The sequence below is a fragment of the Nomascus leucogenys genome, chromosome 19 (assembly GCF_006542625.1).
Source record: "Nomascus leucogenys isolate Asia chromosome 19, Asia_NLE_v1, whole genome shotgun sequence".
NCBI classification, from domain to species: domain Eukaryota; kingdom Metazoa; phylum Chordata; class Mammalia; order Primates; family Hylobatidae; genus Nomascus; species Nomascus leucogenys.
In genome coordinates, this window is record NC_044399.1 from 15,057,479 (window position 1) to 15,074,987 (window position 17,509).

Here is a 17,509-nt window from a genome sequence, read left to right on the forward strand (position 1 = left end):
TGGACTGAAATCTGAATGTGGTCTCACATCAAGGGCTGACCCTGCACTCTTACTTCATTTTAGCTATTACAGATAATAGTAACCAAAGGACTGTATGCTTTTTTCTTTCTTATTTGCATTTTCTTTTCTTTTTTTTTTTTTTGAGACAGAGTCTCACTCTGTCGCCCAGTCTGGAGTGCAGTGGCACGATCTCGGCTCACTGCAAGCTCCGCCTCAAGGGTTCTTATTTGTGTTTTCTTATGCATCCAGTGAACCAGCTCCTCAGGAGTTCGATCCAACTCTAAATTCCACTGATAACTTTTACCTTTAGTAACTGAGTGTAGCACAGCTGTGGCTCCATACCATAGGTGATCTTGTGGCCACCAAGAAACCAAAAGTTCCTCATCCCCTACCCTTTTATCCTTTTTCTTTTCAAACTACATTTCTGTGAGCCAAGACAGTTCTAGCAAACCCTGATTCTGACACCAATTCTGAGAATACAGAGAAATAAACAAACTCCATTTTCCCTGTATACTCTCACAGCATGCTTCTGACAGCAGATGTATGGGGTTTTTTTCCCACAAGTCAAGCAAGCAGTCAGTTCTCAGCATTTACCAGCTGAGAACTGAGGGAGTAAGTAACAGACACATGTTCGTTTATTCATGGTTCCCCCTACTTTCCCATTATGGTTTCTTCCAGCTGAGGACTGTAATTCAATTCAATTCTCACCCCGTCTCCATGAAGATAGCATCATATCCCGCAGGTTGAGGGCTCAGTCACACAAGACTGTCCCCCACATCTGATGCCCAGGTTGTGGCTTATGCTTCTAACCAACTGGCTATAAATCAGGGTTCCTACAACTCCTTCCTCAGGTTCAATTAATTTGCTAGAGTGGCTCACAGAACTCAGGGAAATATGTTTACTGGTTTATTTTTAAAGCTATTACAAAGAATACTGATGAAGAGATGCATAGGCTGAAGTATGGGAAGGGGCTTGGAGCTTCTCCCCTCCCTGGACATGCCACTCTTCAGGAACCATCATGTGTTCACCTATCCTGGAAGCTCCTAGATAACTTTTTAAAAGTTCAGTTTTACATAACTCAGTACCCATATGGGTAAGAATTCATACTTTGAATAATTTAATTTCTGAAAAGTGTAGGAAGATGTGTGTTGAGGTGCTTAACAGTTTGTTCTACTTTCAAGTACAGAATATGAGTTGGAAAGATGAACCAGGACAGAAGTTATAGTTTTTTCCAGTACAGACAAAAAGCTGAATCTTTACTTAAAACCATTTAGCACCTACTATGTGGACATCACTGGGACTGATCATGATGTATAGTATAGAATATACCTCATCTTTTAGAGCCCTTATAATACTAGCAAGTAACAAATACATGCTTATTTATTCATGCTTTCTCCTAGTTTCCCATATGGTTTCTTCCATGGATTGAGGAACAAGCTAGAGACAGTTCTGTTATCTTTTAGTTATATAGTCACTCAAGCTCTATAAAATCAGGACAAATATTGATGAGCAGGTGGTGCATCATCCTTGAGTACGTTTCTTTAAAGGACTCCGGAGAATAGTTATCTAAACACATTTGTATTGATGGTGCAACTACTATTAGTGCAAGTCAGGTTAAGAGCTGTGTTGAATCCTTTCTAGACTTGTTGCTGTAAAATCTTACCTTAGTTAACAGATGGCAGCATAGAAAATAGCCCCCAACATAGCCAAGGACACCCAGGGAATGGAATGGTTAACTACTCTTGGGAAATACTACTATCACTCAGGAATCAGTAAGTCTCAGTCTCTGGAACACTGCAACAAATGAAGGAATTATCTTGTTAGTGAGACTGAATGATTTTTTTTTGGTGGTGGGGGATGGGAATGTATGATTTATAAAACCTGTACTGACGTGTTTTTCTGTGTTTTCTTCTCAAATCCAGCAATTGGGTCAGATGGTCTTTGTTGTCAAAGCAGAGAAGTAAAGGAATGGCATGGGTGTAGAGCTACTAAAGGATTAATGAAAGGTATTTGAACAGCATCTGCACTTGTATAAACTTTTGAGGCAATGTATTAATACATGAGGGTTTTTTTGTTGTTTGTTTGTTTGTTTTTGAGACAGTCTCATACTGTCGCCCGCGCTGGAGGGCCCAGGCTGGAGGGCAATGGTGTCATCTCGGCTCACTGCAACCTCCACCTCCCGGGTTCAAGCGATTCTCCTACCGCAGCTTCCCGAGTAGCTGGGATTACAGGTGCCCACCACCATGTCTGGCTAATTTTTGTACATCTAGTAGAGATGGGGTTTCACCATGTTGGCCAGGCTGGTTTTGAACTCCTAACCTCAGGTGATCTGCTTGCTTTGGCCTCCTAAAGTGCTGGCCGCAGGCATGAGCCATTATGCCTGGCCCATGAGTTTTTAAAAATAGCTTTAAGTCAAGGATCTGGGAACGTGTTTGATGGTACAAATATACCTATAATTCTTCATTTGATACATACCAGTGTAATTCAGAAACAATGGGAAGATGGTTTCATGGTAATTGAAGCATGTGTGTGTGATTTATATAAATCTCAATGTATTTTACCCTTGTAGGGAAACACTACTATGAAGTATCCTGTCATGACCAAGGGTTATGCAGGGTCGGGTGGTCTACCATGCAGGCCTCTTTGGACCTAGGTAAGTGTTTCTAAAATAACTGAATTGATTGATTTACATTTGGGAGTTAACATTTTATTATTTGGGGAAGCAAAATAGTAAATTTAACCATAAAAAGTTTTTATTTTAAAGACGTGGAAATAATATTTATCTGTACCCCACCCTGTTCCAAAAAAGATTTGAAGGAACTTACAAAAAGTACAGATATTATAGCAGTATGAAATGAGGGATAAGAATATGAATGGAGTCAGGGTAAAGTTAATGTATGTGAATCTGTACCACACAGTACCATATAGATGCTTCACATTATTGTAAACTTGCATCTGAATTTCTTAGTGGCCAAAGCAGAAAGGGATGCAGTATCACTGGTGTCCCTAGTCTCACACACGCTCTGTTGCCTAAGCACTGTTTAGTTTTTTGTAGGATTCAGAAACTTAAGGAATAGTTTTACTGTGGGTTTATGAAATGGACATACTGTGTGAATAAAATTACTTCTTTTACAGGTCATTTAATTGTGTATTTTCTCTCACCAGAAAAGTAAAATATTTTTTAAATCTAGGTACTGACAAGTTTGGATTTGGCTTTGGTGGAACAGGAAAGAAATCCCATAATAAACAGTTTGATAATTATGGAGAGGTAAGCGATTATGTTATGACTTCAACATAGCATAAGTAAGTTTTCTTGCATACTTAATCACTCATGACAGAATGAGGGTATAGAAATGATTCTCAAAATGAGCAGATTTTCTGTATATTTTCCACAGAAAGTTTGGATTTGGACTTTAGTGAAGAAATATTGTCAAGCTAGATAAATATGTAGTAGTTATAATTTTTCTTTTATGCCATTTGTTATCCCCTCCAAAATACATTACATTGTCTTCTCTTTTCACCTCATGTTGATTTTGGTTTTGATACATGTTATTCTCATTTTTGATCATGGTGAATCTAAATATAGTTCGTCTGGTGAGCTGAAATCTACAGTGTGAATGAGCCTAAATATCTTGATTCTAACAAGCCTGCCAAATGCTTGTACTATTGTATATGTCATATGCTCCAATAGGCATTTTTGATTTAAATAATTATTTTGAAACACACATACTTTTGATGCAGCTATATTTTAACTTTATTTAAGAATTTGCTTTCTATTAATGCCATTTGACTTTCTGGTGTTCCAGGAATTCACTATGCATGATACCATTGGATGTTACCTAGATATAGATAAAGGACATGTCAAGTTCTCCAAAAATGGTAAGCTCTATATGGATCTTAGTAGTGAAAAGATATATGATATTCAATAATTGTGATTTTTAAAAATCTCCCCACCCTCTTTTTCAAATCCCTGTCCCTCCCTCCCTGCCTTCACTTGAACAAATATTTTTTGAGCATTGGCTATGTGTGATGTACCCTGGTAAGTACTGGAGGCACAGAAGAAAATGGAATAGACATTTGGGGCTTACACACTAGTGGTGAAAGACAGACATATAATACCATGTTAGGTGGTAGTAAGTGCTGTGAAGGAGGGTATAAAGCAGGGGAAGGAAGTGGAGAGTCATAGCGGTTTGGGGGTTTGTGCTTTTGTGTAGGGCAGTCAGAAGGCTTGATAAGGTGACATTTAAGTAGAGATCCGAATGAGTTGGGTGGTAGGCCATGCAGATTTCTTCAAAGAGCATTTCAGACCGAGGGAATAGTAAATGTGGGTGCCCTGAGATGGAAGTGTGCTTGAGATGTCTGAGTCACAGTGAGGAAGCCACTGAATCTAGAGCGCTCTGGGGATAAAGGACTTATCCTTATGTTAGATCAGTGAGGTGGTGAGGCCAGGCCATGGAGAGCCATATGGGCCGTGATCTAAACTTTGGTTTTTATTTTGAGTGAAATGGAAAGCCATGAGGGTTTTGAGCAGAGGAGTGGCATCATCTGTCTTTAGTTTAACAGTACCATTCTGGCTGCTTTGTTGAAGACACACTGGAGGGTGGGGTGAGATTACCTAGGGAATGAGGGTAGTTAAAGAGAAGAGATCTGAGGCCTGGGTTCCTGTGGTTAGGGGTCAGCAAATTGAGGAGAATCCAGCAGAGGGGAATGAGGAGGAAGGCCAGGAGGAGAACCAAGAAAGCATGGGTCCTGCAGTCCCGGTGAAGGAAGTGTTTGAAGGATCAGGGAGCAATCACTGTGTCCAGTACTGCGGATGGGTCTAGTCTAGCAAGATGAAGAATGTGCATTAACTGCTGCATTTGACAAGTGGAAAGCATTAGAGAGCTGTTTTGGTGGAGCAAAGGGGTGAGGGTGGGGAGCCTCCTAATAACGAGCCAGTTCAATAGAGAATGAAATGAAAGGAAGTGGATACAGTGTAAATGGAAATTGGAGTTTCACTACAAAAGGGAGAAGAAAAATGGAAGGTAAATGGAGGGAGAGGTGAGTTCAAGGGAGGTTTTCTTATGTGTTTTACTGTGAGAGTATGTTTATATGCTTTGGAATGTCTAATGGAAATGAACTTGTAGACAGGGAATAATGAAAAATATAGAGGGGCAGAGGTGACAGTTTCAGGAGTAAAGTAAAAAAATGAAGAAGCTGGCCTTAGGCAACACAGTTTATCCATAGTGACAGGAGAGAGGCATGAATGCAGGTAAGCTGGTAGATTTGACATTGTCAGCATGAGGAAGATCTTTTCTGATTGTTCTAATCTCTCTCTTTCTCTCTTTTTTGTTTTTTAAGGAAAAGATCTTGGTCTGGCATTTGAAATACCACCACATATGAAAAACCAAGCCCTCTTTCCTGCCTGTGTTTTGAAGGTAATCAGGAATCCAGTTAGAAAAAATTTGCTGTGGTTGTAAGCTGCTTGCTCTTCATTATTTTGTATACGATGGTTTTCAATTAGGGTAAGAATTTTAATTTTCTCTTTTATTCAATGCTAGAATGCTGAACTGAAATTTAACTTTGGTGAAGAGGAATTTAAGTTTCCACCAAAAGATGGCTTTGTTGCTCTTTCCAAGGCACCGGATGGTTACATTGTCAAATCGCAGCACTCAGGTATTACACCTGCAAGAGTAAGGATTTCTAGAATAGTGAAAATAATTGGTGAGAACTCCAGTAAGTAAGCCTTCGCATAGTGAGTTACATACACTTTTCTTGCTGGCTTAGTCACACATCTTTATTTAACACACCAGTAAAATTCATTTTTAAAACCTAATTCATAAACTCTTAAGTATTTGGTTTCAGTGTAGGCATTTTGGGATCCCATTCATAATGGTAATGATATCTAATATTTATAGAATGTGTGCTTCTTCAGTGCCAGGGCACCACGTTAAGTGCTTTACATGGTTTAGTCTTCACAACAACCCTATAAAGTAGTAGTTTTCCCATTTTACAGACAACCTAAAGAATAGGGACTTTAAGTGACTTGCCCAAGGTCACAGAGCAAATAAGTGTTAGAACTGAATTCAAATCTGTGTGGTCTGACTTCAAAGTTTATACTCTTATCCATTGTGTATCTAATATTTAAAGTATATTTCATAACCTGTTTGTCACAAAGCAAGCAAGTCATTTTTTTAGACATATCAATCAATTAGAATTATTCCAAGTAGATTTTTGTTGTTATTTTAAGAGAGGAGATCTCGCTGTGTCACCCAGGCTGGAGTGCAGTGGCGCCATCATAGCTCACTGCAGCCTTGAATACCTGGGCTCAAGTGATCGTCCCATCTTGGGCCGCCCAAAGTGCTAGGATTGCAGGTGTCAGTCACCCCACCGGCCCAAATAGTTTTAAAGTAGCCTTAGTTTGTTTTAGAAATCTAAGCTTTATTTTGTTTGACTGTCTTCTCTACTTTTTGACAATTATTATGTAAAATGTTGATATTAGAATATCTGTCCTAATGTTTTATAAGTAACAGTATTATAAAGTGTGATTTGAATGTGTTCTCATCTTTTTTATTCTCTAAGGTAATGCACAGGTGACACAAACAAAGTTTCTCCCCAATGCTCCGAAAGCTCTCATTGTTGAACCGTCCCGGGAGTTAGCTGAACAAACTTTGAATAACATCAAGCAGTTTAAGAAATATATTGATAATCCTAAGTTAAGGTAAATCTTCCTTTTGTGCTGAAATGCTTATTGTCTTTTGGTTTGAAGTTTTTTGGAAGAAGAATAAGGTAGAGAAAAATGAAGTAGAAATTCAGTGTGTATACATAATACGCGTGTGTATGTAAATGTACTGTAATAATTTTTATATAAAACTCCTGTTTGTTTGCTAAATGATAAATATGATTTTTTTAAAATTGAGATTTTTTTTCCCATGTCTCTTACATGAAAAGTCATGGTTAGTCAAACAGCATTGGAGTAAAAATCTAATTTTTTTTTTTTTTCTGAGACGGGGATCTCAATCTGTCACTCAGGCTGGAGTGTAGTGATATGATTGTAGCTCACTGCAACCTTGACCTCCTGGGCTCAAGCAATCCTCCCACTTGAGTAGTTGGGACTGTAGGCACATTGCCACCTTTGTAGAGATAGGGTTTTACTGTGTTGCTTAGGCTAGTCTCAAACTCCTGGGTGCAAGTGATCCTCCTGCTTCAGCCTCCCACAATGCTGGGATTACAGGCATGAGCCACCATGCCTGGCTCTAACAATTTTTTGAAGAGAGCATTTCATTCAGTGTCAAATTTATTTCTTCCCTAAATCTGTATAGAAAATGTTCCACTCTATTTCTAGCATGTTAGTAAACTTAGCGAGGTTTATTCTAGACTGCATCACGGTGGTGGCTTTCTTCCATTTGGGCATTCAGATTGGTCACTGTCTAGCTATAAGACTCTTCCTACCATTGAAGGGATACCATAAATTTTTTTTTTTTTTTTTTTTTTTTTTTGAGACAGAGTCTCGCTCTGTCGCCCAGGCTGGAGTGCAGTGGCACGATCTCGGCTCACTGCAAGCTCCGCCTCCCGGGTTCACGCCGTTCTCCGGCCGGGATACCATAAATTAAGTGACCTTGCTCAGTAGCAAACCCTTTGACTTTGAAGAAGGCTATACCATATAAGTAATACACTCTGTTAGTCAATTTGACACTTGATTTTTGTTAATTTTGCCTTAATTACTTTTTAAACTTGAAACATCCACACACCAGCAACTCTTACTTGAAAGTGTACAATTCGGCCAGGTGTGGTGACTCACGCCTGTATTCCCAGTACTTTGGGGGGCCGAGGCGGGCGGATCACCCGAGGTCAGGAGTTCAAGACCAGCCCAGCCAACATGGTAAAACGCCGTCTCTGCTAAAATACAAAAATTAGCTGGGCTTGGTGGCAGAGGCCTGTAATCCCAGCTGCTCAGGAGGCCGAGGCATGAGAATTGCTTGAACCCGGGAGGCAGAGGTTGCATTGAGCCAAGATTGCACCATTGCACTCCAGCCTGGGCAACAGAGTAAGATTCTGTCTCAAAAAAAAAAAAAAAAAAGTGTACAATTCATTGGTTTTTAGTATATTCAAAAGGTGTGTAACTGCCACCACTATCAAATTTCAGAAGCTTTGGATATTTTGACGTCACAAAAGCCTGTCTTTTTTTTTTTTTTTAAGTTTTATTTTATTTTTTTGATATGAAGTCTCACAATGTTGCCCAGGCTGAAGTGAGTGGCTGTTCACAGGTGCAATCTTCCTACACTGTAGCCTTGAACTCCTAGACTCAAGGAATTCTCTCTCTCGCCTCAGCCTCCCGAGTAGCTGAGACTACAGGCACATGCCACTGTGCCAGGCAGGCCTGTCTTTTTAATACTGATCTTATTTACAGGTTGAACAAACTTATTTAGGGATAAATTATACTAGGTAAAATAATTTCTAATTTTGTTTTGAAGATTGATGCATGTTCCTCATTTAGCAAATGTTCATTTACCTTCTATGTGTGAAGTTTTAGGCTGGGGGCCAGGGCTTCAACAATGAGAATTAAGCTTCCTTTCACAGAATTGAGTGTGAAAGTGTGGGGATAGTGTGGAGGGGAGAGAAACAAAACAAATAGGATAAATGCCTTGAGCATACCATGTAACCAGGGCGTCTGCTTAGTGTAAGAAACTCAGGGACCTGTTTATAAAAGGATTTGGGAAGAATGTAAAATGCTAGCATGAATTGATTTTTGTGCTGTGATTATGTATAAAAATGAACATGATTATAGACAAAAGTTAGAGGGGAAGATGAATAATAAAATCAATTGCTTGGTTAAGATGGTAAAGTCATGGGCCACTCGTTTGGTATTCGGTACAAATGGACATGTTTCTTCTTAAAACCCAGCTGAAGTCATGATCTTTGAATGAAGCTAAGCTGGCTGTCCCAGCCCAGCCATCTGCCCCTCCTCTGATACACTGACTGTACATGCCTTTCCCTGATCCTTACATACTGTCATGTGTTAGTTTTCCTTACTTTTTAATTTTCTTAATTTTTCTTTTTAAAGCTATACTTGCTTTAAGTTTCTTGCTTTGCATATGCAAAGCTTTTCTCTTTCTAACTCAGTTTCACATTCCTTAGAGCAGGGGTGGTTCTTCTGTATTCCTCAACCCGACAGTGCTTTGCATACAAGCATAAATTATCATGTGTATGTGTGTTTACCTTCTGCCAAGTTTATAGGGATAAATACATCTGATTATAAATGTGGATAAAAGTAAAAGTATTGTTGGAGAAAAAAATGATAGTTTAGGACAATAGTCCAAACCTAGGAACTTGAGGACCTCATTTGAAAATATAAAATGTATTGGTTCCCTCCCCTGGATACACTGAATCAGAATTTCCAGAGAATAGGAATTAGAATCTTTTTGTATTTGTTTGTTTTTTAAGAAAAGCAGCTCCTCCAGGTGATTCTTTTTGGTTTTGGTTTTATTTTTGAGATGAGGTCTCACTCTGTCATCTAGACTGGAGTACAGTGATGCCTCATAGCTCACTGCAGCCTCGAACTCTGGGGCTCAAGCAATCCTCCCACCTAAGCCTCCAGAGTAGCTGCGACTGCAAGCAAGTGCCACAGTGCTTGGCTGATTTTATTTTTTGTGGAGACATGGTCTTGCTATGTTGTGCAGGCCGGTCTCGAACTCCTGGCCTCAAGCAATCCTGTGTCTCCACCTCCCAAAGTGCTGGATTATAGGTGTGAGCTACTGCATCTGGCCTTTACTCTCCTGATACTATCCTTAGGAAGTCTTAATTTTGATGAAATCCAATTCATCTATTTTTCTCTTTTGTCATGGTGTTTTGATGTTGTAGTTAAGGCAGACTATGCCTAACCCAAGGTCATGAACATTTTATTTGTGTTGTCTTCTGAGTTTTATGTTTAGGTTCTACATTTAGGTCTGTGATACATTTAGAGTTAATTTCTGTGTATGGCATGAGGAAGGGTTTTAACTTCAGTCTTTTGCATGTGCACATCCATGTGTCCCAGTGCCAGTTGGCCAGTTGTTGAAATGAGAAACATTCAAACACAAAAGGGTACTGTGAAAAGTGAGTCTTCTTTCACTCCATTCCCCAATTTCTAGTTATCCTTTCTGGAGGCAACGTTTTAAATTGATTTTTGTATATTCCTTCAGGGCATTTTATATACATACAAGTACATATATCTGAAAACACAGATTGAAGCCAGGTTTTAAAGGACCTTGAATTATCCTAATATAGAAGAATATGTAGATGAGGATAATTTTTTCCATGTTACAAGCTCATACATTCTCTTTCATGACTTTACCACTCTTCAGCAATGGATACAGCTACGGGGATTTAACTGCTTTGTGTTGCACCTTCCCCAGACTTGTTTTATTGTAGGCTTTTTTCCTCAATTCCTTTCTCAGCCTTAATTTCCACCTAAAATAAATGGATGCAGATCAAACAATGTAAAGCAGATTTTAATTTTTTTTTTTTTTTTTTTTACATTATCATCTTGATATTTATTTCAGGGAGCTTCTGATAATTGGAGGTGTTGCAGCCCGGGATCAGCTCTCTGTTTTGGAAAATGGGGTAAGTTGTAGTTTTAATTTTTAAAACATAATGTCATGGGCTGTCGTTTTAGCAATACAGCTCTGTTTTGTTTCAAGAAAATTTAAGTGAGGCTGAAATTAGAGCAAGGTCAGAAGAGTATGTTTGTTCAAAGACATCTTGCAAGTGTGCCTTTTCTTCTCCCGGAAGTGTACAGTCTCTCCCAGACCTCTCAGGCAAAAGTCCAGCATACATGATTTTTTGTTGTTTACCCTCTGAACATTTGAGAATTTCCTTCTGGCCTTCACGGGTAAAGAGTCATTCTTTTTGGGGAGATAAGTGAAAAAGAAGAAACTGGAGTTAAGAACAAAAGTAGAGGTAAAATAGATTGCAGAAGATAGAAGTTCCTGCAGTGACCCTTGGGAAGGATGAATAATGATAAGACAGTGGGTAATAGTTCTAGTGAGGAGAGAGATAGGTTCAGTTATGTGTAAGGGGAAGTCGCAAAGGGTGTGCTCAGCCATGCTATTACGAAGGACAAAGCTAAGAGGATGTGATCTCCAGTGATCTCCACTATTGGAGAAGAAGTTAAGAAATTTTTTTTTTTTTTTTTTTTTTTTTGAGAAGGAGTTTCACTCTTGTTGCCCAGGCCGGAGTGCCATGGCATGTTCTCAGCTCACTGCAACCTCTGCCTCTTGGGTTCAAGCAATTCTTCTGCCTGGCATGTTCTCGGCTCACTGCAACCTCTGCCTCTTGGGTTCAAGCAATTCTCCTCCCTCAGCCTCCTGACTAGCTGGGATTACAGGCACCCACCACCACGTTGGCTAATTTTTTTGTATTTTTAGTAGAGATGGGGTTTCACCATGTTGGCCAGGCTGGTCTTGAACTCCTGACCTCAGGTGATCCGCCCACCCTGGCCTCCCAAAGCGCTGGGATTACCGGCGTGAACTACTGCGCCCAGCCAACGTTTGGGAAATTTTTAACTGTTTATCAAGTCTGTGAAGGTAGGACTTCATGAAATATTTTTTGTATGTGAAATAACTTACAGCTTATAAATTTCTCTTTTATTTCCTTTCCTAAATATTTAATCATTAAAGCTAAACCATCCGATATTGAGTCATGACAAGCAATTATGTCCTTTCTCCAATTCCATTGGTGCTCTTGTCAAACTACATTTTGTGCCACATGGACTTTACATTTGACCTGGTATGCCATATTAAGAGCAAGGAATCATATTACCATACTTGTTAATACTGTTCTAAGATGAGTAATATTACTTTGATATGTTTTTATTTAGTGCTGTGGTTTTAATGTCCCCACCAAAACTCATTTTGAAATTTAATTGCCAACGTAATAGTATTGGAAGGTGGGGGCCTTTAACAGATGATTAGATTACGAGGGCTTTGTCCTCATGAATGGGTTAATGCCTTTGCTGTAGGAACAGGTTAGTTATTGCAGGAGTTTGGGCCCGTTTTCCTCTCTTTCTTGCTCCCTTCTGCCATGGGATGACCCTCACTAGTTGCTGCTGGAACTATGCTCTTGAACTTCCCAAGCCTCCAGAAATGTGAGAAATATTCTTTTCTTTATAAATTATCTACTTTGTGATATTCTGTTAAAACAGCAGAAAATGAGCTGAAACATTTAGTGTGTTTTATTTTATTTTAGTGGTTGTAAGAGAGATTTAATAAGTTTATTCCCAGTCTTGCTTCCTCAAACCCATTTTTCCCATAAGATAATATGTTTCTCAATTCCTATTTTCCTAAAGCTTATAGATCTTTTAGGGAATTAAATCTGCTTTCATCAGGATGTCTCAAAATTTGGTACCAACTTGAAGCAATTGGAAAGGTAGTGTTATTCTACAGCATTCTTTGCAGAATTCAATTCTACTCTACTTCTTAGGGGATCTAATATGATCTTTTTCTGTTCTTCTCTCTGTCTTACATTCTCTGCTTCTATTATCTTTTACCACATTCTGGTTCAGCCTTAGCCCTGTGTTGGGTCTTATGCTGGGGCGGAAGTCAGCTTGGCAGTGAGAGAGTAGAAGCATTTTAGTTTTCTAATCCTTTAGTCTTGCAATATTATGCAACATGTGCCATTGAGGTCATATAAATAAAGATGTCTCACAGGCTTTTCTGATCTAACTGACTTAAAAAAACAAAACAAAACCCTGAGAGGCCTTGTGTCTGTCTTTATGCCCACTTTACCTGCTGAAATTAGGAAGGAGGAAGCTCACGTGGTTAGAATACTGTACTAAACTGATGTCATAGAACCAGATGGTATTTTGTTCACTGCTGTTTACAGCACCTGTCTCAGTGTTTGGCACATAGTAGATTCCTAATACATTGGACAGATTTTATCTTCACATTTTCAGACAATATTTTCTAGGTTGAACTTACTTGTAATTATTAGTGCAGATGAAACAATAGCTTCAGAAATGTCTGCTTTGTTTTTCATGGGATAATAAGTGCCTCATATTGGATCAAGTTAAAAGTTCATTCAGCACAATGTTCTGTTTATTCGAGGGGTGAGATATTGAAGTAATGGAACTAGAGGAATAACTTTGCTAATAGAAACCTGTATTTTTAGTACAGGGTGGAGAAAACAGGTAAAAAAGAATGGAATTGTTGTTTTTTAATGCCTGTCAATTAAAGAGTAGAGGTTTTGAATTGTCTACTTTACTGAATGATCTTATGTAATACCTTGTTTGTGCTCACATAAATACATCATATACACACTTTATTTATTTATTTTTATTTATTTATTTATTTATTTATTTATTTATTTATTTATTTATTTTGGAGACGGAGTCTCATTCTGTCGCCCAGGCTGGAGTGCAGTGGCGTGATCTCGGCTCACCGCAACGTCTGCCTCCCGAGTTCAAGCAATTCCCCTGCCTCAGCCTCCTGAGTAGCTGGGACTAGAGGTGCATGCCGCCATGCCCAGCTAATTTTTTTTTTTTTTTTTTATTTTAGTAGAGACGAGGTTTCACCATTTTGCTCAGGCTGGTCTGGAACTCCTGAGCTCAGGCAATCTGCCTGCGTTGGCCTCCCAAAGTGCTAGGATTACAGGTGTGAGCCACCATGCCGGCCCATATACACACTTTAAAAATACCTCATCTTTATTGACTGCTTTCTAGAAATTGGTCAGGCACTATACTAAAAACATAACATGTTCTTACTCAGTACTTACAATAATCCTCTGAGATGGTACTCTTCCCCATTTTTACAGATTAGGAAGAGGGCTTATATCAAATATTAAGTAACTTACCTAAGATCGTACAACTCATAGGTAGAATTTTACTCTGAAACCTATGTGTCTAATCACCATACCTATGGACTTGACTACAAGATGTGTGTGGGAGAATGCAAAATGTTAACTGTTTGTACTGGCACCGAGGCTCACTGTTCTCTTCTATGTATGTTTGAAAATTTTATTTAGTATTCTAAACTTCCATTTTCTCATTGAATAGGGATAATTATAGTAGTATTTACCTTAGTGGTAACATGAAATAAAACGTACTTGTAAAACATTTCGCAGAGTGCCTGTTCATTATAAGCACTTGACAAATAGTAACTATTAGTGTTTTCTTGGACAGTCTGATCACCATTGCTATTAACTATAACCAAATTTATTGAGCACCTGGGACACTCTGCATTTAGTGCCTTACGCATCTTGTCTCTTAATTATCACAACCATCTTGAAAAGGAGAAGGTATTCCCCCAATTCAGAAATGGGAAAATTGGTATTAGAGGAGATTAAATAAATTAAGGTCACAGAGCAGAGTAGTGGTGGAACTGGGACTTGAGCTCTAGGTTCCATTGAGTTCCAGTAAATTCATCTGATGTTTGCTTGGAAAATATAAATTTTATACATTAGAATGTATATCAGTTAAGGATGTCAAAATCAATTTTGGTCAAAATACCAAAATCTTCACGTTAATTTCAAACCAAATATCAGTTTAACATATGGCATTATCTGTAACTCTTTTTTTTTTTTTATAAATTTAGAGTTGACTGACTACTTCAATATGCATGTTTTTATTAAAAAGACAGTTATTGGTTGCTATTTTAAGGTAATTATACTGTTTCTTTAGTTTTCATTAAGTGGTTGGTTTTCTGTTTTTCAGGTCGATATAGTTGTAGGTACTCCAGGAAGACTAGATGACTTGGTGTCAACTGGAAAACTGAACTTATCTCAAGTTAGATTCCTGGTCCTGGATGAAGCTGTATGTTGAAATATAATCACGCTTTTTTAAAAGTTTACTTATATTTTTTGAGATAAAATATATAAAATGAAGAAGAAATATAATTCAGTCATGATCCTACTACCTAGAGATAATCATTGTTATCAGTTTGGTATATTTTCATATACTCTTTATTTATATATTATTTTATGTAGTTGAAATCAAGATATGAGGAATCTGGGAAAAAATTTTTAATTTAATTTTATTATCATTATGCTTTAAGTTTTAGGGTACATGTGCACAATGTGCAGGCTTGTTACATATGTATACATGTGCCATGTTGGTGTGCTGCACCCATTAACTCCTCATTTAGCATTAGGTATATCTGCTAATGCTATCCCTTCCCCCTTCCCCCACCCCACAACAGTCCCTGGAGTGTGATGTTCCCCTTCCTGTGTCCAGGTGTTCTCATTGTTCAATTCCCACCTATGAGTGAGAACATGCGGTGTTTGGTCTTTTGTCCTTGTGATAGTTTATTGAGAATGATGATTTCCAGTTTCATCCATGTCCCTACAAAGGACATGAACTCATCATTTTTTATGGCTGCATAGTATTCCATGGTGTATATGTGCCACATTTTCTTAATGAATCTGGGAAAAATTTTAAAAATGTAATATCATAAGTATTTCCTGTAATTGTAAATAATTTATAAATGCTCTCTAGTGGTCTATCATGGCTACTTCATGGTATATTTAATACTCTTATTACTAGGTATGTAGGTATGTTTGATTTTTGCTCCAAATCACCAGCTTTGTTTGTACATACATTTTCTACATACTATAAATTTGTTCCTTGTGTCAGAGATACAAAATGTAGACCATCTGGAAGGACATAAATGTGTTTGAGGCTCTTAGACATACTTCCAAATCATTTTCAGGTTGGGTTACCTAGTTCCTCAGCACTGAGGGTTTTTAATTTTTTATATGAAAAGTCTATTGAGGGATATATGTTAGAAGCCGTTGATTGGAATTTTCATTCTAGATTATTAGATTATGGTTTTGGATTGTTTATTGTCACTTTTTCATATTTGAGTCACAAGGAACTTAAAATTGAATTTATAATTTATCTTTATCCAACAAAATAATTTTGAAAATATAGGACTATGTATATGTATGAATTAGTTTCCTTATATTTTGTTTGATTTAGAAAAAAGATTTTTGATACTGATTAAAACTTGCGTTTTTTTCTATACTGATTAAAAACTTAATTTATTCTTTGCTTCTCATGCAGGATGGGCTTCTTTCTCAAGGTTATTCTGATTTTATAAATAGGATGCACAATCAGATTCCTCAGGTTACCTCTGATGGAAAAAGACTTCAGGTATAAAATTTATCAGTGCATCTTAAAATACATGTAAACAATTGTTATGTATTAATGTTACAGGATCCTAGAGGGTGTTGCTTTTCTGGCTGGAAACCTCTGCAGCCAGTGGTGCCCTTGCCCGGGTTTTGCTCAGTTCCGCCCACTTGGCCTGGCAGGCTGTGCTCAGCTCTCACTACCAGCCTGGACCCCATGCCCTCCAAGGGTGAGCCAGACGCGGAGTGGCGAGGGGTGTATGAGCGAATGTGGGGTCTGGCCACTGCACACAGCCAGGCACACTGGCTGCAGCAGGGCGGGTAGCTCCAGGCACTGGCATGGGCACTGGCTCTCTGTGGGGCTGGTGGCCTGGCCCCCAGGCTTCAGGTCTTCCCCAGTTGAAGGTGTGGCTTCACCGGGGACTAGCCCCCTTCTAAGCCCAGGAGCCTGTCTGCCTCCTGCCGCTGTTCATGGTGCCCAGGCTGTTCATGCCAAGGGACACCTGCAGGCCAGCACTGGGCCATCCTCACCCTGCCTTGGCCTTCCTTCCGTGTTCGCTGGCGCCCAAAGGCTGGAGGGGGCCAAAGCGGCAGGGAGTTGGTGTATCAGTGCTACCTCAAGTGTGCACACCCAGCTGGGTTGTGACAGCGCCCAAGCTCGGCCTTAACTTTGTTCTGTGATCAGAGTGGGTGGTGACAGCAGGGAGAGGCCACGCAGTGGAAGCAGATATCTCTGAACCTGTGGGGGCAAGGGAGGGCCTTTTAGGGGCCCCCGAGTGCAGACATAACTCGGGCAGCTGCAGCCATGCCTGGGATGGTGGGGTTCCTGCCTGCTCCTGGCTCCCACCAGCACCCTGGGCCCAGCTCCATCTCAGGGCTCCTCTCTGTCTGCCCCTCTGTGCCCAACCTCGCTGCTCCCCCTCTGGCAGGCGACTCGGCCCAGCCCCATTGAGGTGACTCCCAGGGCAGTGGGCTCCAGGGTCCTCCCAGGGGTGGACTCTGGGGACTGTCTGCCTCCTCTGTGTGCCCTTCCTGCAGCGGTGGCAGGCAAGAGCAGCAACACAGGGCCGGGGTCCAGAGTGGTGGAGACTGGGCCTGGGAGTGGGTCCTGCCCAGCTTCGTGAAGGTTGGGGTGGCCCAGTCAGCTGCCTTGGGGATGCGGGGCACAGGCAACCCACCACCACCACTGCAGCTCCTGCAGCCGCTCTTGCTGCCGCTGCTCATGTCTCCCCACTGCAGCCAGCATGATGGCAGCAGCCACTCTTGACGGCCTGTCGCTGCCATCATTAATGCTTATGAGCAGGGTCAAAGGGTTTTTGTTTGGTCCCCTCTCATTAAGTTTATTACTATGTAAAATGTTTTCTTTTTGTTACTGGACGAAATAGTATACTCAAAGGTAACAGTCTTAAAAGCTGCTTTTAGAAATAGAAGG

At 39.7% G+C, this 17,509-nt stretch overlaps 1 protein-coding gene across 1 annotated transcript in view; it reads left to right on the forward strand.

The window, feature by feature from the left end:
* The window catches only part of DDX1 (DEAD-box helicase 1), a 38,201-nt gene that overhangs the window by 9,307 nt on the left and 11,385 nt on the right, over positions 1-17,509 (forward strand). Inside the window, exons 7-16 of the mRNA XM_003272762.4 lie at positions 1,923-2,006; positions 2,570-2,653; positions 3,192-3,268; positions 3,807-3,879; positions 5,341-5,417; positions 5,541-5,655; positions 6,562-6,700; positions 10,521-10,581; positions 14,666-14,764; positions 16,013-16,102. Coding sequence (XP_003272810.1) covers positions 1,923-2,006; positions 2,570-2,653; positions 3,192-3,268; positions 3,807-3,879; positions 5,341-5,417; positions 5,541-5,655; positions 6,562-6,700; positions 10,521-10,581; positions 14,666-14,764; positions 16,013-16,102 — 899 coding nt within the window. The remainder of the gene's footprint in view (positions 1-1,922; positions 2,007-2,569; positions 2,654-3,191; positions 3,269-3,806; positions 3,880-5,340; positions 5,418-5,540; positions 5,656-6,561; positions 6,701-10,520; positions 10,582-14,665; positions 14,765-16,012; positions 16,103-17,509) is intronic.